The 22,573-nt window shown below is 44.5% G+C and overlaps 1 protein-coding gene across 1 annotated transcript in view; it reads left to right on the forward strand.

Moving 5' to 3' along the window:
• The window catches only part of jak1 (Janus kinase 1), a 78,957-nt gene that overhangs the window by 12,574 nt on the left and 43,810 nt on the right, over positions 1-22,573 (forward strand). The window contains exons 3-10 of the mRNA XM_036978622.1: positions 4,269-4,392; positions 5,833-5,986; positions 7,110-7,273; positions 10,364-10,709; positions 10,979-11,155; positions 11,566-11,723; positions 11,927-12,041; positions 13,647-13,845. Of these exons, the coding sequence (XP_036834517.1) occupies positions 4,269-4,392; positions 5,833-5,986; positions 7,110-7,273; positions 10,364-10,709; positions 10,979-11,155; positions 11,566-11,723; positions 11,927-12,041; positions 13,647-13,845 (1,437 nt within the window). The remainder of the gene's footprint in view (positions 1-4,268; positions 4,393-5,832; positions 5,987-7,109; positions 7,274-10,363; positions 10,710-10,978; positions 11,156-11,565; positions 11,724-11,926; positions 12,042-13,646; positions 13,846-22,573) is intronic.

Here is a 22,573-nt window from a genome sequence, read left to right on the forward strand (position 1 = left end):
CTGTGGTAAATTTAATTGATTGGACATGATTTGGAAAGGCACACACCTGTCTATATAAGTTCCCCCAAAAACCAAACCATGAGGTCGAAGGACTTGTCTGTAGAGCTCTGAGATAGGATTGTGTCGAGACACAGATCTGGGGAAGGGTACCAAAACATTTCTGCAGCATTGAAGGTCCCCAAGAACACCGTGGCCTCCATTTCTTAAATGAAAAATGTTTGGAACCACCAAACTAAGCAATTGGGGGGGAAGGGCCTTGTTCTGGGAAATAACCAAGAACCTGATGGTCACTCTGCCAGAGCTCTAGAATTCCTCTGTGGAGATGGGAGAATCTTCCAGAAAGACAGCCATCTCTGCAAACTCCACCAATCAGACCTTTATGGTAGAGTGGCCAGTTGGAAGCCACTCCTCAGTAAAGGCAGCCTGCTTGGAGTTTGTCAAAAGGCACCTAAAGGACTCTCGGACCATGAGAAACAAGATTCTTGGTTTCATCAAACCAAAGATTGAACTCTTTGGCCTGAATGCCAAGCATCACGTCTGGAGGAAACCTGGCACCATCCCTACGGTGAAGCACTGGGGTGGCAGCATCATGCTGTGGGGATGTTTTTCAGTGGCAGGGAGTTTGAGACTAGTCAGGATTGAGGGAAAGATGAATGAAGCAAAGTACAGAGACATCCTTGATGAAAATCTGCTCCAGAGCGCTCAGGACCTCAGACTCGGGCGAAGGTTCGCCTTCCAACAGGACAACGACCCTAAGCACACAACCAAGACGGACTTGAACCCGATCGATCAAACATCGCTGGAGAGACCTGAAAATAGCTGTGCAGCAACGCTCCCCATCCAACTTGACAGAGCTTGAGAGGATCTGCAGAGAAGAATGGGAGAAACTCCCCAAATACAGGTGTGCCAAGGAGAGGTCGGCCGATTAATCGGAATGGCCGATTTAATTAGGGCCGATTTCAAGTTTTCATAACAATCGGAAATCGGTATTTTTGGACACTGATTTTGCCTTTTTAAAAAAAAAAAATGTACACCTTTTATTTAATCTTTATTTAACTTGGCCAGTCGGTTAAGAACACATTCTTATTTTCAATTACGGCCTAGGAACGGTGGGTTAACTGCCTCGTTCAGGGGCAGAACGACAGATTTTCACCTTGTCAGCTCGGGGGATTCAATCTTGCAACCTTACAGTTAACTAGTCCAACGCAATAACAACCTGCCTCTCTCTCTTGTTGCACTCCACAACCTGCCTGTTACGCGAATGCAGTTAGCCAAGGTAAGTTGCTAGCTAGCATTAAACTTATCTTATAAAAAACAATCAATCATAATCACTTGTTAACTACACAAGGCTATCAACTCCCGAGATAAGGCTGGTGTAACCGAAGTGAAATGGCTGGCTAGTTAGCGCGCTAATAGTGTTTAAAACGTCACTCGCTCTGAGACTTGCAGTGGTTGTTTCCCTTGCTCTGCATGGGTAACGCTGCTCCGAGGGTGGCTGTTGTCGTTGTGTTCCTGGTTCGAGCCCAGGGAGGAGCGAGGAGAGGGACGGAAGCTATACTGTTACACTGGCAATACTAAAGTGCCTATAAGAACATCCAATAGTCAAAGGTTAATGAAATACAAATGGTATAGAGGGAAATAGTCCTATAATTCCTATAATAACTACAACCTAAAACTTCTTACCTGGGAATATTGAAGACTCATGTTAAAAGGAACCACCAGCTTTCATATGTTCTCATGTTCTGAGCAAGGAACTTAAACGTTAGCTTTCTTACATGGCACATATTGCACTTTTACTTTCTTCTCCACACTTTTTTTTGCATTATTTAAACCAAATTGAACATGTTTCATTATTTATTTGAGGCTAAATTGATTTTATTGATGTATTATATTAAGTTAAAATAAGTGTTCATTCAGTATTGTTGTAATTGTCGTTATTACAAATACATTTTTTTTTTGTATTGGCCGATTAATCGGTATCAGATTTTTTTGGTCCTCCAATAATCTGTATCGGTATCGGCGGTGAAAAATCATAATCGGTCGTGCCAAGCTTGTAGCGTCATACCCAAGAAAACTTGCTGTTATCGCTGCCAAAGGTGCTTCAACAAAGTACTGAGTAAAGGGTCTGAATACTTATGTAAATGTGATATCAGTTTTTTATTTGTAATAAATTTGCAAAAAATTCTAAACCTGTTTTTGCTTTGTCATTATAAGGTTATTGTGTGTAGATTGCTGAGGGGGGAAAAAAACAATTTAATCAATTTTGGAATAAAGTTGTAATGTAACAAAATGTGGAAAACGTCTAGGCGTCTGAATACTTTCCGAAGGCACTGTATGTTGGGGGATTCCCTCTCTCTGTCCAAGACGGTGTGTTTTGCAGAACTAATTTCTCACAGTTCAGTGCACCACTCCCTTCCTTCCTGTCTCCTTGGCTGCCCAGTGAATTTCTGACCCAATGAAACCTGCCCTATAAACACACAAAGACCCACTGTGACTGTGAAGATCTACACCTATTGGAGACTTTGAACATACAGTAGCTAGTATCCATAGCCAAGTCAACTACTCGTCCAATATGTTGTTATTCCTAATGGGACTTTACCTCTGTTATTTTTCACACAGAAACTGTAGCCATACATGTGTGTGCTGTACTCTGCACTGCAGGGGTACTCAAACTATTTGAAGGTCCAGTCGTACACATTTTCTAGGTGGCAAAGGTCTGGATGGATATTATAATTTATCGGTGTAGTAACAAACCTGCAACCTATGCGACCCCAAACTGTTCACACCCCTATTGTTGGTGCAGAGAGAAAATGTTGCAGTTTTAAAGCTAATTTTCTGCCATTCTACACATTTTGCCATGTCTTGTGTGTTCATATGATACCGGAGTGACTCAACAAAATCAATGGGGGCTCCCTGGGTGTCGAGTCCCCTGGGCACATAATCTGGCCATGATAACTACTATTCTACAAGTCTTAGATTAGACTAGCATTACTGCCTACAGCTAGTTGATCAACTGGACATTTCTGTTTATAAATAACCCTCTAAGGTCTGTCAGTGATTGAAATAGTCTAATGAGGAAAACTGCCCTGTTCTATCAAATGTTGCACATTGTGCATTCTACTCTTAACAGAAGTAAATTGAAAGCCCAATTTTTAGTTCCTTGCACTGTATTGACTCTGTTCTGGTTCGGGATCCGGACTGCGGTCCACCTATTGAGTAGGCTTGCTGTACTGTATGTTATAGGGATGGGCGATTATGGCCTAAATCATACCTCAAATTTGTAAAATAATACATAGGCTAAATATAAGCCTTCCACAACCAAGACCTACTAATAATGTAATTATTTTATTAAAATAGTGTAGCAATAATCACTGATCTAGTTTTCAAGTCTGTTTATGAAAATTGCATTTTTGTTACAAATTTAACTAGAACCATGCACATCCACTAATAGCCCAATGACAAACTTCTTGTCACAGACATTATAGAACATTAACACTGGTCTCATAAACAATCAAGCACAAGCCCACATGCTAGTGAGTAGCCAGCTAGTCTTTATTTAGTCTAGCCAACTTGGATCTATTTGCTTGCTAAAAAGGTAGAACAGTTGAACTGTTATGAACACACCCTCTTGTCTGTCTCCAGCTGTTTGAACAACAGCCTGTTGACTCTGTTTACATGTTGAAATCCAGTGGCCTACCTGGATAAGAAGAGGCTTATTTCTCAGAATGACAACGAGTTGCCAATTCCTTAAATAAATGTATTTTTATGCTCATTGTTCATTTATAAAACACAGACTAGACAGCTAGCACATAACAGTATGTGACTAAAATGCTGCTAGCGGTACGTGGTAAATGAAAAGCCTGACAGAAACGGCGCATTCGTTTTCCACAATCATGTTCATTGATGCTCTCGTTTTAGTAGGGTAAGCTCTGTTCTACGTTTTGGGAATTAGAAAGGTTAAGTTGTCATCTATTACAGTAAAATAATGTTTCTGTCGGTAAGTGGTTAGGAGACCGGACCAAAAATACACAACACTCATACTTTTTTTTTCTTTGTATAATATAAAATAAAATAAAATAAACTTGATTCTTGCAATACAGGCATTATTAAACATCGAGCTAAAACATCATTTCAAATTAATTCGATATATCGCCCAACCCTAGTATGTTATGCTATTTATACCACGACTCCTATATGAACTGACGAGTCGGTGTCAAAATGAATGAAGGGATGAATAATGTTGTTTCCCCTCTCTCTGTCTCTCTCAGATATCTCCCCCCTGTGCTGTAATCTGTTTGGTCTGTATGATGAGAACCAACAGCTGTGGTACGCTCCCAACCACGTCATCAAGGTTACTGACGAGACCTGCATCAAGCTGCACTACCGCATGAGGTACTGAGACAGGCCTACTACACTGTGTGTTATTACATTATCAAATCAGTCTAATGGATGATGAATCTCACGGACTCTCACTTACTTAGTTATCCACCACTGTTATCTGCTGCTGTTGTCGTTGTGAGCTCTCTGCATCACCTGTCACTACGTTCTAGATTATTCAACAGGGCTGATACTTAACCGTCATTGATCATCCAGGATTCAGTGTAACAAGAGAGGTGGGAGGCCTCCCGGGTGGCGCAGTGGTTAAGGGCGCTGTACTGCAGCGCCAGCTGTGCCATCAGAGTCCCTGGGTTCGCGCCCAGGCTCTGTCGTAAACGGCCGCGACCGGGAGGTCGACGCTAGGCCAATTGTGCGTCGCCCCACGGACCTCCCGGTCGCGGCCGGGAGGGATCTCCTTGTCTCATCGCGCACCAGCGACTCCTGTGGCGGGCCTGTGGCACGCTAGCCAAGGTTGCCGGGTGCACGGTGTAGCCTCCGACACATTGGTGCGGCTGGCTTCCGGGTTGGATGTGCGCTGTGTTAAGAAGCAGTACGGCTGGTTGGGTATCGCATGACATTCAACCTTTGTCTCTCCCGAGCCCGTACGGGAGTTGTAGCAATGAGACAAGATACTACAACAATTGGATACCATGAAATTGGGGAGAAAAAGGAGTAAAATTAAAAAATAAAAAAAAACAAGAGAGGTGAGACATTGGCACTGTGCAGAGTCAATGCTGTGCAGAGTCAATGCTGTGCAGAGTCAATGCTGTGCAGAGTCAATGCTGTGCAGAGTCAATGCTGTGCAGAGTCAATGCTGTGCAGAGTCAATGCTGTGCAGAGTCAATGCTGTGCAGAGTCAACTGGCACTTGCTGAGCTGGTAAACTTGTAAGTTTAGCTGTTTAATTAATTAGGATTTACTCGTGAACTGTTTTTACAATCCACATGGATACAAGGCAGGAAGAAATCCAATGCTTAAAGTATGAAGTGGATGTGTTTGGTTGGCACACCTGAGGGCATTGAAACTGGAGATATTCAGTTGCCTTGCCAGTTCCGTTGTGTATGATCCAGGAGAAACTGTTAACTCCGAGAGGAAGGATAGCAAACATGTGGTATCACGCAGACATCCTCTTTCTGTTCTTTCACTAGAAAATAGAGAGCGAGGAGGGGAGGGTGAATGTGGTGAGAGCCTTAATGAGCAGGCCTATTGTTGAGTTGAATTTGCATCATACAGCCAGGATACACTTGGTCAAACAACAGATCATGGTCAACCTTTGTACACAAATACAAACAAATGCGTATACTTACTGTAAATATGTGGACACCTCACCCACCTACCGAGTCCCGGCCATGTCTTGGTATTAACATGGTCCTGTCTCTTCTCTCTCTCCCATCCATCCATCCATCCATCCATCCATCCATCCATCCATCCATCCATCCATCCATCCATCCATCAGGTTTTACTTCACTAACTGGCATGGTACCAGTGAGCGTGAGTCTCCAGTGTGGAGACACTGTATCAGTAAGCTGAGGGGAGGTCTCGGCCCACAGAGGGCCCCTGAAGGTATACCCCTACTGGACGCGGCCTCCCTTGACTACCTGTTCGCCCAGGTACGTGTGGGTGTGTGTCTGTATGGGAGGGTGTGTACACTGTGCAGGTAAAAATGCTATTTGTCCCATATGCCGACTACAACGGGTGTAGAATTTACAATGAAATGCTTTCTCAAAAATAGTAACAGAAGAATGTGCAGCTATATACAGGGAGTACCAGTACCCGATCATTGTGCAGGGGGTATGAGAGGTAGATCTGTACATAAAGGCAGGATAAAGTGACTCGGCATCCGGATAGATAATAATGAGGTAGATATGTACATAAAGACAGGGTAAAGTGACTAGACGTCGTCAGGATAGATAATGATGAGGTAGGTATGTACATAAAGACAGGGTAAAGTGACTAGACGTCGTCAGGATAGATAATAATGCGGTAGATATGTACATAAAGACAGGGTAAAGTGACTAGACGTCGTCAGGATAGATAATAATGAGGTAGATATGTACATAAAGACAGGGTAAAGTGACTAGACGTCGTCAGGATAGATAATAATGAGGTAGATATGTACATAAAGACAGGGTAAAGTGACTAGACGTCGTCAGGATAGATAATAATGAGGTAGGTATGTACATAAAGACAGGGTAAAGTGACTAGACGTCGTCAGGATAGATAATAATGAGGTAGATATGTACATAAAGACAGGGTAAAGTGACTAGGCATCAGGATAGATAATAATGAGGTAGATATGTACATAAAGACAGGGTAAAGTGACTAGACGTCGTCAGGATAGATAATAATGAGGTAGATATGTACATAAAGACAGGGTAAAGTGACTAGACGTCGTCAGGATAGATAATAATGAGGTAGATATGTACATAAAGACAGGGTAAAGTGACTAGATGTCGTCAGGATAGATAATAATGAGGTAGATATGTACATAAAGACAGGGTAAAGTGACTAGGCATCAGGATAGATAATAATAGGAGTAAGGATAAAGAGTAGCAACATTTGCCTGTGCTCCGGTACCGTTTGCCGGACGGTAGCAGAGTGAACAGTCTGTCTTGGGTGGCTGAAGTCTTTGGACAAGGTTGGACAGCTTGATATAAAGGCCCTGGATATGATTCACTACTCTTCATTTCATTGGAACATTAGTCAGCCAATCATGTGTGGGTGTGTTTCCAGGGCCAGAATGATTTCCAGAAGGGTCTTGCTGTGGTTCGTTGCCCCCAGAGTGAGGCAGAGCAGCATGAGATAGAGAATGAGTGCCTGGGCATGGCTGTACTGGCCATCACTCACTATGCTATGACCAGAGAGATTCCCCTGTCTACTGCCTCCAATGAGATCAGGTAGAGATGTACACAGATATACACACACTAACACACAACATAGACACACACAACCAGATATACTCTGTAATCTCTACACACATATTTCACAAATGGAAAGGAATGACAATGTCCCTAATTCCTCCACTGCCTCCATCTCTGCCCCCTCTCTTCTCCATCTCTGCTCTCTCTCTCTCCATCCCTGCTCCATCTCTGCCCCCTCTCTTCTCCATCTCTGCCCCCTCTCTTCTCCATCTCTGCCCCCTCTCTTCTCCATCTCTGCCCCCTCTCTTCTCCATCTCTGCCCCCTCTCTTCTCCATCTCTGCCCCCTCTCTTCTCCATCTCTGCCCCCTCTCTTCTCCATCTCTGCCCCGTCTCTTCTCCCTCTCTTCTCCTTCTCTGCTCCCTCTTCTCCATCTCTGCTCCCTCTATTCTCCTTCTCTTCTCCTTCTCTGCTCCCGCTCTTCTCCATCTCTGCTCCCTCTATTCTCCTTCTCTGCTCCCTCTCTTCTCCTTCTCTGCTCCCTCTCTTCTCATTCTCTGCTCCCTCTCTTCTCCATCTCTGCCCCCTCTCTTCTCCATCTCTGCTCCCTCTCTTCTCCATCTCTGCTCCCTCTCTACCCCTCTCTGCCCCCTCTCTTCTCCATCTCTGCTCCCTCTCTGCTCCCTCTCTGCTGCCTCTCTTCTCCCTCTCTGCTGACTCTCTACTCCCTCTCTGCTGCCTCTCTTCTCCCTCTCTGCTGACTCTCTACTCCCTCTCTGCTCCCTCTCTGCTGACTCTCTGCTCCCTCTCTGCTGACTCTCTGCTCCCTCTCTGCTGACTCTCGGCTCCCTCTCTGCTGACTCTCTACTCCCTCTCTGCTGACTCTCGGCTGCCTCTCTGCTGCCTCTCTGCTGACTCTCTACTCCCTCTCTGCTGACTCTCTGCTCCCTCTCTGCTGACTCCCTACTCCCTCTCTGCTGACTCTCTACTCCCTCTCTGCTGACTCTCTACTCCCTCTCTGCTGACTCTCTGCTCCCTCTCTGCTCCCTCTCTGCTGACTCTCTGCTCCCTCTCTGCTGACTCTCTGCTCCCTCTCTGCTGACTCTCTGCTCCCTCTCTGCTGACTCTCTGCTCCCTCTCTGCTGACTATCTGCTCCCTCTCTGCTGCCTCTCTTCGCCATCGCTACTCCCTCTCTGCTGACTCTCTTCTCCCTCTCTGCTGCCTCTCTACTCCCTCTCTGCTGACTCTCTACTCCCTCTCTGCTGACACTCTACTCCCTCTCTGCTGACTCTCTACTCCCTCTCTGCTGACTCTCTGCTCCCTCTCTGCTGACTCTCTTCTCCCTCTCTGCTGACTCTCTTCTCCCTCTCTGCTGACTCTCTGCTCCCTCTCTGCTGACTCTCTGCTCCCTCTCTGCTGACTCTCTGCTCCCTCTCTGCTGACTATCTGCTCCCTCTCTGCTGACTCTCTGCTGACTCTCTGCTGCCTCTCTTCTCCCTCTCTTCGCCATCTCTGCTCCCTCTCTGCTCCCTCTCTGCTGCCTCTCTTTTCCCTCTCTGCTGCCTCTCTTCGCCATCGCTGCTCCCTCTCTGCTGCCTCTCTTCTCCCTCTTGTTTGCCTCTCTTCGCCATCGCTACTCCCTCTCTGCTGCCTCTCTTCTCCCTCTCTGCTGCCTCTCTTCGCCATCGCTACTCCCTCTCTGCTGCCTTTCTTCTCCCTCTCTGCTGCCTCTCTTCACCATCGCTACTCCCTCTCTGCTGCCTTTCTTCTCCCTCTCTGCTGCCTCTCTTCACCATCACTACTCCCTCTCTGCTGCCTCTCTTCTCCCTCTCTGCTGCCTCTCTTCGCCATCGCTACTCCCTCTCTGCTGCCTCTCTTCACCATTGCTACTCCCTCTCTGCTGCCTCTCTTCTCCCTCTCTGCTGCCTCTCGTCACCATCGCTACTCCCTCTCTGCCCCCTCTCTGCTGCCTCTCTTCACCATCGCTACTCCCTCTCTGCTGCCTCTCTTCTCCCTCTCTGCTGCCTCTCTTCACCATTGCTACTCCCTCTCTGCTGCCTCTCTTCTCCCTCTCTGCTGCCTCTCGTCACCATCGCTACTCCCTCTCTGCTGCCTCTCTTCTCCCTCTCTGCTGCCTCTCTTCTCCCTCTCTGCTGCCTCTCTTCACCATCGCTACTCCCTCTCTGCTGCCTCTCTTCTCCCTCTCTGCTGCCTCTCTACTCCCTCTCTGCTGACTCTCTACTCCCTCTCTGCTGACACTCTACTCCCTTTCTGCTGCCTCTCTTCGCCATCGCTACTCCCTCTCTGCTGCCTCTCTTCTCCCTTTCTGCTGCCTCTCTTCGCCATCGGTACTCCCTCTCTGCTGCCTCTCTTCTCCCTCTCTGCTGCCTCTCGTCACCATCGCTACTCCCTCTCTGCTGCCTCTCTTCTCCCTCTCTGCTGCCTCTCTTCACCATCGCTACTCCCTCTCTGCTGCCTCTCTTCACCATTGCTACTCCCTCTCTGCTGCCTCTCTTCTCCCTCTCTGCTGCCTCTCTTCGCCATCGCTACTCCCTCTCTGCTGCCTCTCTTCTCCCTCTCTGCTGCCTCTCTTCGCCATCGCTACTCCCTCTCTGCTGCCTCTCTTCTCCCTCTCTGCTGCCTCTCTTCTCCCTCTCTGCTGCCTCTCTTCACCATTGCTACTCCCTCTCTGCTGCCTCTCTTCTCCCTCTCTGCTGCCTCTCTTCTCCCTCTCTGCTGCCTCTCTTCACCATTGCTACTCCCTCTCTGCTGCCTCTCTTCTCCCTCTCTGCTGCCTCTCGTCACCATCGCTACTCCCTCTCTGCTGCCTCTCTTCTCCCTTTCTGCTGCCTCTCTTCGCCATCGCTACTCCCTCTCTGCTGCCTCTCTTCTCCCTCTCTGCTGCCTCTCTTCGCCATCGCTACTCCCTCTCTGCTGCCTCTCTTCTCCCTTTCTGCTGCCTCTCTTCGCCATCGCTACTCCCTCTCTGCTGCCTCTCTTCTCCCTCTCTGCTGCCTCTCTTCGCCATCGCTACTCCCTCTCTGCTGCCTCTCTTCTCCCTCTCTGCTGCCTCTCTTCTCCCTTTCTGCTGCCTCTCTTCGCCATCGGTACTCCCTCTCTCTCCAGCTACAAGCGTTTCATCCCGGAGAAACTGAACAGGCAAATCAAACAGCGGAACATTCTCACCCGGCTCCGCATCAACAACGTCTTCAAGAACTTCCTGAATGAGTTCAACAGTCGCACTGTTCAGGACAGTAACATCACACTGTACGACCTGAAGATCAAGTACCTGTCCACCCTGGAAGGCCTGACCCGGGGCCTGGGGAGGGAGATGCTGGAGCCCAGGGCCCTGGTAGTTACCCAAGAGGTAGAGACCAATGGGGAGCTGAGCCACAGGCCTGAGTCCTCCCTGGCCATGGAGGTCCAGGTTACTGGCACCACAGGGATATCATACAGGAGGAAGCCCCCTAATGTGAGTGGTCACTGGGTCCTTTTTATGTTAAGGAGGATGTGTGGGATTTGAGTTGAGTTGGTGTGAGATGTTTGGAGATTTTCAAATGTTTTTTTGTGGATTTGAATGTGTAGAATGTGGTATTTGTGTGGGTGTGATTTTGAGTTGGCTTGAGAAACTGTATATTTCTCTGAAGTTGGAGTGAATTTGGAAGTTATTGATCTGAATGTATTTTGAAACCCATCTAAGATAAATCTCTTGACAATATATTTTTCTTTCATTGGCAATAGAATACCTTGATCCTGAAGGAAAAGAACAAGTCCAAAAAGAACAAGTTTGAGGGCAAACAGACCAAGAAGAACGACGCCAGCGAAGGCTGGGTGACATTCTGTGACTTCCACGAGATCACACACATTGTCATCAAAGAGTCCACTGTCACCATCTTCAGACAGGATAACAAGAAGATGGTGAGACACACATCTCTCCAAACACTACCTGAGCTTGGATTACTAGATTAAGCAGTGACCGTAGCATATTAATGAGTGATTAATGAACATTGTCTCTACTGTACCGTCTTAGCTCCAGCCAGCCAGAGTTCAAATGTCACCGGGCCTAACAGCCAGCCAACATAGCCAAGGGACAAATAATGTGATTAGTAGTCTGTGTTTAGATTATCGGCCAGTTTCTACTGTGAAATGCTTTGTCGATACAGGCCCAGGACACTAAGGAATGGACACAAGAAAGGAAACTAGTGCAGTGTTTTAGAACAGACTAAAGGCAACAGCTAATGGGGATCTAAATAAAGACAAAAATAATCAAATGTTTTGATTTCTAAAAGTATTTCTTACTATTGTTTAAAGCTCCTATTGTCCCACAGGAGGTGCAGCTGGAGTTTAAAGGAGAGGCGCTGGCGTTCGCTGCCCTGGTGGATGGGTACTTCCGTCTGACAGTAGATGCCCATCACTACCTGTGTACAGAGGTGGCCCCTTCCTCTGTGGTGCAGAACCTACAGAACTGCTGTCATGGACCTATCTGGTCAGTACTCACTCTCTCTCGGTGTGTGTCCATTTCTTTTTCTCTAGCTCGCTCTCTCTCTGACTGTTTCTCTCTCTCTTTCTGTCTTTTGTTCTCTCTCTTCATACCCATTTTTATCTTCCATCACTTCTATCTGTTTAACTTCTTAATCTAGCGTTGAGTTTTGTATTGTTGACCGTTGGTTCTGTTTGTTCGTCCTGCAGTACGGAGTACGCCAACCAGAAGCTTCGTCAGGAGGGCAACGAGGAGGGAACCTACGTCCTGCGCTGGTCCTGTACTGACTACCATTACATCATCATGACCGTGGTCTGCAGCGAGGTAACACACACACATACACACTCTGAGAACTAGGTCCGGGACGATACCATTATCGCGATACTCGTTAGTATTGTGGCAAGGAAATAAAAAACTAAGCTGATTTAACTTCTTTAGGAAAATGGCTCTAATGTTGGAAACAAGCATCATTATGTTGTCTTCCAGAGTCAAATGTATTTATTTTCTAACCTATAGCACACAATATTTAACATACAGCAAGTTTTTAAAGGACCAAAGAGTTTGGTCTGCTTTGTGTTTTCATTTTTTGCCATGGAAAAAATATTGCGATACTGATATCGTCACAGCCCTACTGAGAACACAAACAATGTATTTCTGCAGGCAGGGAGAGTGGGGTGGAAATGACTGAAGTGGGCGAGGTGGAACAAGTGGAGAAGTCAGATAAAAGGCCAAAGTTCAGAGATCATTACACAAGGAAGTGACTAAGAACAGATATAACACAGATGATGCCAAAACATGACACACACACACTTACACACACACACACTGCTCATTGTCTGACTGTTTCGTTATTGTCTGATAAAGAGTACTGAAAACCATGATGATGATGATAGAAGAGCAATTAAAGTCCTTTTCAGACAATGTGTGGTTACTGTCAAAACAAGCACATACCAGGTGACACACCAGAGTAGATTTTGAGCAGAGCCTGGTGGTCTGGTCTGCTGTCTGTATCACATCATCATGGTAAGATGTCCTACATTAGTAAACACTGTTGTTCAGTGTCAACACTCTGACTGAGCAGCCTCACATGCATGCACAACACATGGTCAACCAGGCTCCAAGTGTGCGTGCGTGCGCAGGAGAGAGAGAATGTGAGTGTGTTCTTGTTTTGAGGCATCCATTCTCAATTAAATGAATTCAGTTTCAGCCAATAGCATGTGACTTAATGTACAGGCTGATTGGGATGTGGTGTTCCAGTGGACAGTTTGTTTTATCCAGCTAACTCGGGTCTAATCTAAACATAGTAGTGAAAACGGACTTCAAAGACCTGCTAGCTTTGTTCAAAGACCTGCTAGCTTTGTTCAAAGACCTGCTAGCTTTGTTCAAAGACCTGCTAGCTTTGTTCAAAGACCTGCTAGCTTTGTTCAAAGACCTGCTAGCTTTGTTCAAAGACCTGCTAGCTTTGTTCAAAGACCTGCTAGCTTTGTTCAAAGACCTGCTAGCTTTGTTCAAAGACCTGCTAGCTTTGTTCAAAGACCTGCTAGCTTTGTTCAAAGTATCGATTAGCCTTTTATTGACAGTAGTTGTAACATCTTTCACTACCAGCTGAACTCTGTGTGGTTGTTGTAACATCTTTCACTACCAGCTGAACTCTGTGTGGTTGTTGTAACATCTTTCACTACCAGCTGAACTCTGTGTGGTTGTTGTAACATCTTTCACTACCAGCTGAACTCTGTGTGGTTGTTGTAACATCTTTCACAACCAGCTGAACTCTGTGTGGTTGTTGTAACATCTTTCACTACCAGCTGAACTCTGTGTGGTTGTTGTAACATCTTTCACTACCTCTCTCCCTCTTCTTTTCTTCTCCTCTCGTTTGATTCCCCCAAACTGACCACTCGCCTCTCCCTATCTCCACCTCCCTTTCTTCAGTTGGATCTGTGTGAGTCGAGACAGGTGCGTCAGTATAAGAACTTCCAGATCGAGGTGGGTTCAGAGGGTTTTCGTCTGTACGGGACAGAGACCTACAGGTCATCTCTCAGAGAGCTGCTAGACCACCTGTCTGGACAGAACCTCCGTACCGACAACCTCCGCTTCCAGCTCAGCCGCTGCTGCCCCCCACAGCCCAGAGGTAGGGGGAGAGAGACACACACACAGACACACATGCATACACACACCTTGGTCAGTATGAAACTCTCACTTCAGTTTTTACTATTTTTGTTGCAGTCCCTCAGAATGTCTTTTGTATACGTGTCAAACACACACATTGCCCTAAACCCTTAGTGTGATTTGGCTCTGGTCTGCTGAAAGGATGTTCCTTTGAAAGCCTGTTTACACCACGAGTTCTAGTTTCTCTTAGCGACACTGCCTCACCATGGTTACCACTCACTTAACCATCTCAATACCTCAGCTCTGTTTTGTAGCTGTGTGCAACCGTGTGTGGATTTGGCTGTGTTGTTGTATGTGTACACTGTAAAACCAAGTGTTTAGGATCTGAACGCATAACTAAACACTTTTCTGGAACACTTTCAGTGAAAATGTGTCACAGTGTTTAGATTGTAAATATTTGTATTCACTGAAAGACTTTTTAAACACGAGCACAATTATTCAGGACAAGGCGTTTAGGTTTTAAACAGTGTAGGGTGTAAAGCTGTATTTGCATACTTCCCAGCGTGCCTTTTGAGTGAATGTGACAGAGACCTACCCGTGACTGTATTTGTTAGTGATATACATGGTTGTTGCATTCAATAAGGGAATGTGTTTCAATTAATATTTTACTTTAGATAATTTTGAACAATGTAAGTTATTTATCTTTGTATAGTATAAGATTGAAATCAACCAATGTGCATGAGGAAACATAGATATTAAAACAAACTATTGTAAAAATCTACCTGCAGCAAAACATGCTGGGAAATATGATAACAGAAATGAACTAACACAGTTGATTAACAAACATTTTAAAAGATTTATTGAATCAAATGTCCTGTTTAGTTGAGACATTCCTAACACTGATCTAAATAAAAGGCATGGAAAGTCACATCAATATCAAATGACTAAATGCACTCTAAACAAGATGATAGGAAAGTAAAATCTGAACACTTAGGAGAAGTAGTTGTTCTCCTGGTTGGAAACTGACTGGAAATAGATGACTAGCATGTTTAATCCTGCATTCTAAATGCCCGTTTTTCGGTTTTGTTTAGGTTATGAACTTGTCAAATGTTTTCATTATTTTGCTGTGTGTGTGTGTGTGTGTGTGTGTGTGTGTGTGTGTGTGTGTGTGTGTGTGTGTGTGTGTGTGTGTGTGTGTGTGTGTGTGTGTGTGTGGGGGGGGGGGGCTTTTCAGTGAGAGGGAGGGACAGTATCTACATGTGGGTGTTTTTGCAATCGTGTGTGTGTGCATGTACTGTGTGTCTGTAAGCACCCTGTCTTGTTTATCCTCCCTCTCTCTCTGTGTGTAAGCACTCTGTCTTGTTTATCCTCTCTCTCTCTCTCTCTCTCTCTCTCTCTCTCTCTGTGTGTGTCTGTAAGCACCCTGTCTTGTTTATCCTCTCTCTCTCTCTCTGTGTGTAAGCACCCTGTCTTGTTTATCCTCTCTCTCTGTGTCTGTAAGCACCCTGTCTTGTTTATCCTCTCTCTCTCTCTGTGTCTGTAAGCACCCTGTCTTGTTTATCCTCTCTCTTTCTGTGTGTGTCTGTAAGCACCCTGTCTTGTTTATCCTCCCTCTCTCTCTGTGTGTAAGCACCCTGCCTTGTTTATCCTCTCTCTCTGTGTGTGTAAGCACCCTGTCTTGTTTATCCTCTCTCTCTCTCTCTTTCTCTCTTTCTCTCTTTCTCTCTCTCTCTCTCTTTTTCTCTCTCTCTCTCTTTTTCTCTCTCTCTCTCTCTGTGTGTGTCTGTAAGCACCCTGTCTTGTTTATCCTCTCTCTCTCTCTGTGTGTGTAAGCACCCTGTCTTGTTTATCCTCTCTCTCTCTCTCTGTGTGTAAGCACCCTGTCTTGTTTATCCTCTCTCTCTGTGTGTGTAAGCACCCTGTCTTGTTTATCCTCTCTCTCTCTCTCTCTCTCTCTCTCTCTCTCTCTCTCTTTCTCTCTTTCTCTCTTTCTCTCTTTTTCTCTCTCTCTCTTTTTCTCTCTCTCTCTCTCTCTCTCTCTCTGTGTGTGTGTCTCTAAGCACCCTGTCTTGTTTATCCTCTCTCTCTCTCTGTGTGTGTAAGCACCCTGTCTTGTTAATCCTCTCTCTCTCTGTGTGTGTGTCTGTAAGCACCCTGTCTTGTTTATCCTCTCTCTCTCTGTGTGTGCGCATGCATCAGGAGAAGGAAGACGGTGTAGTACTGTGGTTTCCACACTCACAGCTCTCCTCTGTTTACAGTGTGAGTGGGTTACCTGCTATGAGGGGCCCATCACAAGGGTGGAACATCATTTGTGATTTTAGGGTAGGGGTGTTCGGTACGGTGACCTCGGTTCGGTCTGCACTGTGAATGAAAACATAATAGTACATTTACTAAATAAAAACACTGGCCCTATATGCTATGCCTATGCCAGCTTTATAGGCCTAAGCCTCTTGAGTAAATCTGAGCTAAAAAACAACTAGAGTTTATGCTCTTTTTATTTTTTACTAGAGCTTTTTTTAATTTTTTTTACTAGAGCTTATTCTTTTTTTTTTTTTACAAGTAGAGCTTATGCTTTTTTTAAAACAAGTAGAGCGTATGCTTTTCTTAAACAAGTAGAGCTTATGCTTTTCTTAAACAAGTAGAGCTTATGCTTTTTTAAAAAACAAGTAGAGCTTATGCTTTTCTTAAACAAGTAGAGCTTATGCTTTTCTTAAACAAGTAGAGCTTATGCTTTTCTTAAACAAGTAGAGCTTATGCTTTTCTTAAACAAGTAGAGCTTATGCTTTTCTTAAACAAGTAGAGCTTATGCTTTTCTTAAACAAGTAGAGCTTATGCTTTTCTAAAAACAAGTAGAGCTTATGCTTTTTTAAAAACAAGTAGAGCTTATACTTTTTTTAAAACAAGTAGAGCTTATGCTTTTCTTAAACAAGTAGAGCTTATGCTTTTTTTAAAACAAGTAGAGCTTATGCTTTTCTTAAACAAGTAGAGCTTATGCTTTTTTTAAAAAACAAGTAGAGCTTATGCTTTTCTTAAACAAGTAGAGCTTATGCTTTTTTAAAACAAGTAGAGCTTATGCTTTTCTTAAACAAGTAGAGCTTATGCTTTTTTTTTAAAACAAGTAGAGCTTATGCTTTTCTTAAACAAGTAGAGCTTATGCTTTTTTTAAAAAACAAGTAGAGCTTATGCTTTTTTTAAAAAACAAGTAGAGCTTATGCTTTTCTTAAACAAGTAGAGCTTATGCTTTTTTAAAACAAGTAGAGCTTATGCTTTTCTTAAACAAGTAGAGCTTATGCTTTTTTTTTAAAACAAGTAGAGCTTATGCTTTTTTTAAACAAGTAGAGCTTATGCTTTTCTTAAACAAGTAGAGCTTATGCTTTTCTTAAACAAGTAGAGCTTATGCTTTTCTTAAACAAGTAGAGCTTATGCTTTTCTTAAACAAGTAGAGCTTATGCTTTTCTTAAACAAGTAGAGATTATGCTTTTTTAAAAACAAGTAGAGCTTATGCTTTTTTTAAACAAGTAGAGCTTATGCTTTTTTTTAAACAAGTAGAGATTATGCTTTTAAAAAAACATGTAGAGCTTATGCTTTTTTAAACTAGAGCTTATGCTTTTTACAAAAACAAACAAGTAGAGCTTATGCTTTTTTACAAAAACAAGTAGAGCTTATGCTTTTTTTTAAACAAGTAGAGCTTATGCTTTTAAAAAAACAAGTAGAGCTTATGCTTTTAAAAAAACAAGTAGAGCTTATGCTTTAAAAAAACAACAAGTAGAGCTTATGCTTTTTTTTCAAACAACTAGAGCTTATGCTTTTTTTTCAAACAACTCGAGCTCATGCTGTTTTGAAAAACAACTTGAGCTTATGCGCATGTTGCAATCAAAATTTGAATCTTAATTTGGGGCATTTCAAGCTGTTCTTTTGTGAGAGGCAGCTGGGAAATAGTTATGTACGACGGTGAGTGGTGGGGTCGATAAACCAGGAGGATTCTCCATCATTGTTTAATGATGGAGAATTCCTGTAGGTTGATGGATGGAGAATCGCAGTTTCCCAGTAGATTACAATGGCGATGGATAGAGAGTTGCCTGCCCCGGTCTGCTAACTGCTAGCCCCTGCTAACTGCTTGCTTGCTAACCCGGTCTGCTAACTGCTAGCTTGCCAGCCCCGGTCTGCTAACTGCTAGCTTGTTTAGCCCAGCCTACTAACTGTTAGCGTGTTAGCATCGGCCTGCTAACTGTCTGAATCGCCGTGTCCCCAGTCAGCCCAACCACTCACTGGACCCATATCTTCACTTGGCTACGCATGCCTCTCTCTAATATCAATATGCCTTGTCCATTACTGTCCTGGTTAGGGATTACTGTCTTATTTCACTGTAGAGCCTTTAGCCCTGCTCAATATGCCTTAACCAACCATGTTGTTCCACCTCCTACATATGTGACGACATCACCTGGTTTAAACTTCTCTAGAGACTATATCTCAGGCGCTCTCATTGGTTGACTTCTGTAACCGTCAAAACCTTGGTTTCATGCATGTTAACATTAGAAGCCTATTCCCCAAGTTTGTTTTACTCACTGCCTTAGCACACTCAGCCATCCCGGATGTCTTAGCCGTGTCTGAAACCTAGCTTAGGAAAACAACCAAAAACCCTGAAATCTCCATCGCTAACTATGACATTTTCCGCCAAGATGCAACTGCCAAAGGGGGCGGTGTTGCAATCTACTGCAAAGATAGCCTGCAGAGTTCTGTATTACTATCCAAGTCTGTACCCAAACAATTCGAGCTTCTACTTCTAAAAATGCACCTTTACAGAAACGAGTCTCTCACTGTTGCTGCTTGCTATAGACCTCCTCCTGCCCCCAGCTGTGCCCTCGATACTATATGTGAATTGATTGCCCCCCATCTATCTTCTGAGCTCGTTCTACTAGGTTACCTAAACTGGGACATGTTTAACACCCCGGCCATCCTACAATCCAAGCTTGATGCCCTCAATCTTACACAAATTATCAATGAACCTACCAGGTACAACTCTAAATCCGTAAGCATGGGCACCCTCATAATGCCATCCTAACTAATTTGCCCTCCAAATACGCCTCTGCTGTTTTCAATCAAGATCTCAGCGATCACTGCCTCATTGCCTGCATCCGTAATGGGTCTGCGACCAAACGACCACCCCTCATCACTGTCAAACGCTCCCTAAAACACTTCTGCGAGCAGGCCTTTCTAATCGACCTGGCCGGGGTATCCTGGAATGATATTGACCTCATCCCGTCAGTAAATGATGCCTGGCTATTCTTTAAAAGTGCCTTCCTCACCATCTTAAATAAGCATGCCCCTACCCCGGTCAACTGCCCGGCACCCTCCACAGCAACCCGCCAAAGCCCCCCACCATTTCTCCTTCACCCAAATCCAGATAGCTGATGTTTTGAAAGACCTGTCTGCCCTTGACCAGCACAAAAACATCCTGTGGCGTTCTGCATTAGCATCGAATAGCACCCGTGATATGCAACTTTAGGAACAAATATACACAGGCAGTTAGCTTTCCTAAGGCTAGCTTTTTCAAACAGAAATTTGCATCCTATAGTACTAACTCAAAAAAGTTCTGGGACACCTGTAAAGTCCATGGAGAATAAGAGCACCTCCTCCCAGCTGCCCACTGCTCTGAGGCTAGGAAACACTGTCACCACCAATAAATCCACTATAATTGAGAATTTCAATAAGCATTTCTCTACGGCTGGCCATGCTTTCCACCTGGCTACCCATACCCCGGTCAACTGCCCAGCACCCTCCACAGCAACCCGCCAAAGCCCCCACCATTTCTCCTTCACCCAAATCCAGATAGCTGATGTTCTGAAATAGCTGCAAAGTCTGGACCCCTACAAATCAGCCGGGCTAGACAATCTGTACCCTCTCTTTCTAAAATTATCTGCAGAAATTGTTGCAACCCCTATTACTAGCCTGTTCAACCTCTCTTTCGTATCGTCTGAGATTCCCAAAGATGGAAAGCTGCCGCGGTCAACCCCCTCTACAAAGGGGGTGACACTCTAGACCCAAACTGCTACAGACCTATATCTATCCTACCCTGTCTTTCTAAGGTCTTCAAAAGCCAAGTTAACAAACAGATCACCGACCATTTTGAATCCCACCGTACCTTCTCCAGTATGCAATCTGGTTTCAGAGCTGGTCATGGGTGCACCACAGCCACACTCAAGGTCTTAAACGACATCATAACCGCCATCAATAACAGACATTACTCTGCAGCCGTATTCATCGACCTGGCCAAGGCTCGATAGCCTTGGTTTCTCAAATGATTGCCTCACCTGGTTTACCAACTACTTCTCTGATTGAGTTCAGTGTGTCAAATTGGAGGGCCTGTTGTCCGGACCTCTGGCAGTCTCTATGGGGTGCCACAGGGTTCAAATCTCGGGCCGACTCTTTTCTCTGTATACATCAATGATGCCGCTCTTGCTGCTAGTGATTCTCTGATACACTTCTACGCAGACGACACCATTCTGTATACTTCTGGCCCCTCTTTGGACACTGTGTTAACTAACCTCCAGACGAGCTTCAATGCCATACAACTTTCCTTCCTTGGCCTCCAACTGCTCTTAAACGCAAGTAAAACTGAATGCATGCTATTCAACCGATCACTGCCCGCACCTGCTCGCCTGTTCAGCATCACTACTCTGACTTGGAATACGTGGACAACTACAAATACCTAGGTGTCTGGTTAGAATGAAAACTCTCCTTCCAGACTCACATTAAGCGTCTCCAATCCAAAATTAAATCTAGAATCGGCTTCCTATATCGCAACAAAGCATCCTTCACTCATGCTGACAAACATACCCCTCATAAAACTGACCATCCTACCGATCCTCGACTTCGGTGATGTCATCTATTGAATGGCCTCCTACACTCTACTCAACAAACTGGATGCAGTCTATCACAGTGCCATACGTTTTGTCACCAAAGCCCCATACACTACCCACCATTGCGACCTGTATGCTCTCGTTGCCTGGTCCTCGCTTCATACTCGTCGCCAAACCCACTGGCTCCAGGTCATCTACAAGTCTTTGCTAGGTAAAGCCCCGCCTTATCTCAGCTCACTGGTCACCATAGCAGCACCCACCCGTTGCACAAGCTCCAGCAGGTATATCTCACTGGTCACCCCCAAAGCCAATTCTTCCTTTGGTCATCTTTCCTTCCAGTTCTCTGCTGCCAATGACTGGAACGAACTGCAAAAATCTCTGAAGCTGGAGACTCATATCTCCCTCACTAGCTTTAAGCACCAGCTGTCAGAGCAGCTCACAGATCACTGCACCTGTACATAGCCCATCTATCTACCTACCTCATCCCCATACTGTATTTATTTATTTAACTTGCTCCTTTGCACCCCAGTTTCTCTACTTGCACATTCACCTACTGCACATCTACCATTCCAGTGTTTAGTTGCTATATTGTAATTACTTCGCCACCATGGCCTATTTATTGCCTTAACTCCCTTATCTTTCCTCATTTGCTCTCACTGTATATATACTTTTTGTTTTCTTCTGTTCTACTGTATTATTGACTATGTTTTGTTTTACTCCATGTGTAACTCTGTTGTTGTATGTGTCGAATTGCTATGTTTTATCTTGGCCAGGTCGCAGTTGCAAATGAGAACTTGTTCTCAACTAGCCTACCTGGTTAATTAAATGAAGGGGAAATAAAACAATAAAATGGTAAAACAAGGAATAATCACACAAATGTGGACATTTTTCCAGTCCCCACAAGGAAAAAGTCTATTTTAGGGGTAGAATTCAGGTTAGGATTTTGAATGGGAATCAATTGTTTGGTCCCCACAAGGATAGTAAAATGTGTGTGTGTGTGTGTGTGTGTGTGTTGTCAACCACAGAGAGTTCGTATTGTCAGAACATCACTTCCTCTTCACCCAGCCACATACTGCGGGGGCGTTCAAACTCCACACACACACCAACGTGCATATACTCATGTGTACTACTCTCATATACACACCCATTTTGCTTATGCAAGCAGACATACTTGTTGTTTTCAAGCCGACCCCCCCCCCCCCCCCCCCCCCCCTTGCCCCATCCCCACCAAATAATAAAGACGTCAGACCAAACTCAACAGCACGTGTCACAGTCAACAAATTGCGTACCTTGACCTACATTTTGTTTGTTAACAGGCTACATTGTCTCTTGGGTTGATATGTAAACAATGTTGCTTCATCTCCACATGGTATAAGCCATTCATAGTCTTTGTTCATTCTATACCAGCTGATAGGGAGACTGGTGTTTTGTTGCAGAAGCGTGGGTGGTGTTCATTAGGTACCAGAACTGAAAAGTTTAAAGGTCCCATGCAGCTGTTTTTATCTCCAACAATTTAAGTACCTTATTATGATTGTTTTCAATTAAAATGGTCAAAAATAAACAAAAAATAGCTTCTTTGCAAATAGCAATTTCTCAGGCAATAATTTAGCTAGGACTGTCTTGGAGTGATCTGAATGGGGAGGGGACAATGGACAATTTGCTGAGGTTTAGAACTCTCTTTGTTATTAACTAAAGGGACATTTCTATTTTTTTCAACTACATATTCATCACCTCTAGCATCACCCCGACATCAACATACAGTAGCATTCAAAAGTTTGGACACACCTACTCATTCAAGAGTTTTTCTTTATTTGTACTGTTTTCTACATTGTAGAATAATAGTGAATACAAACTATGGAATAACACACATGGAATCATGTAGTAACCAAA

The sequence above is a fragment of the Oncorhynchus mykiss genome, chromosome 5, assembly GCF_013265735.2.
Source record: "Oncorhynchus mykiss isolate Arlee chromosome 5, USDA_OmykA_1.1, whole genome shotgun sequence".
NCBI classification, from domain to species: domain Eukaryota; kingdom Metazoa; phylum Chordata; class Actinopteri; order Salmoniformes; family Salmonidae; genus Oncorhynchus; species Oncorhynchus mykiss.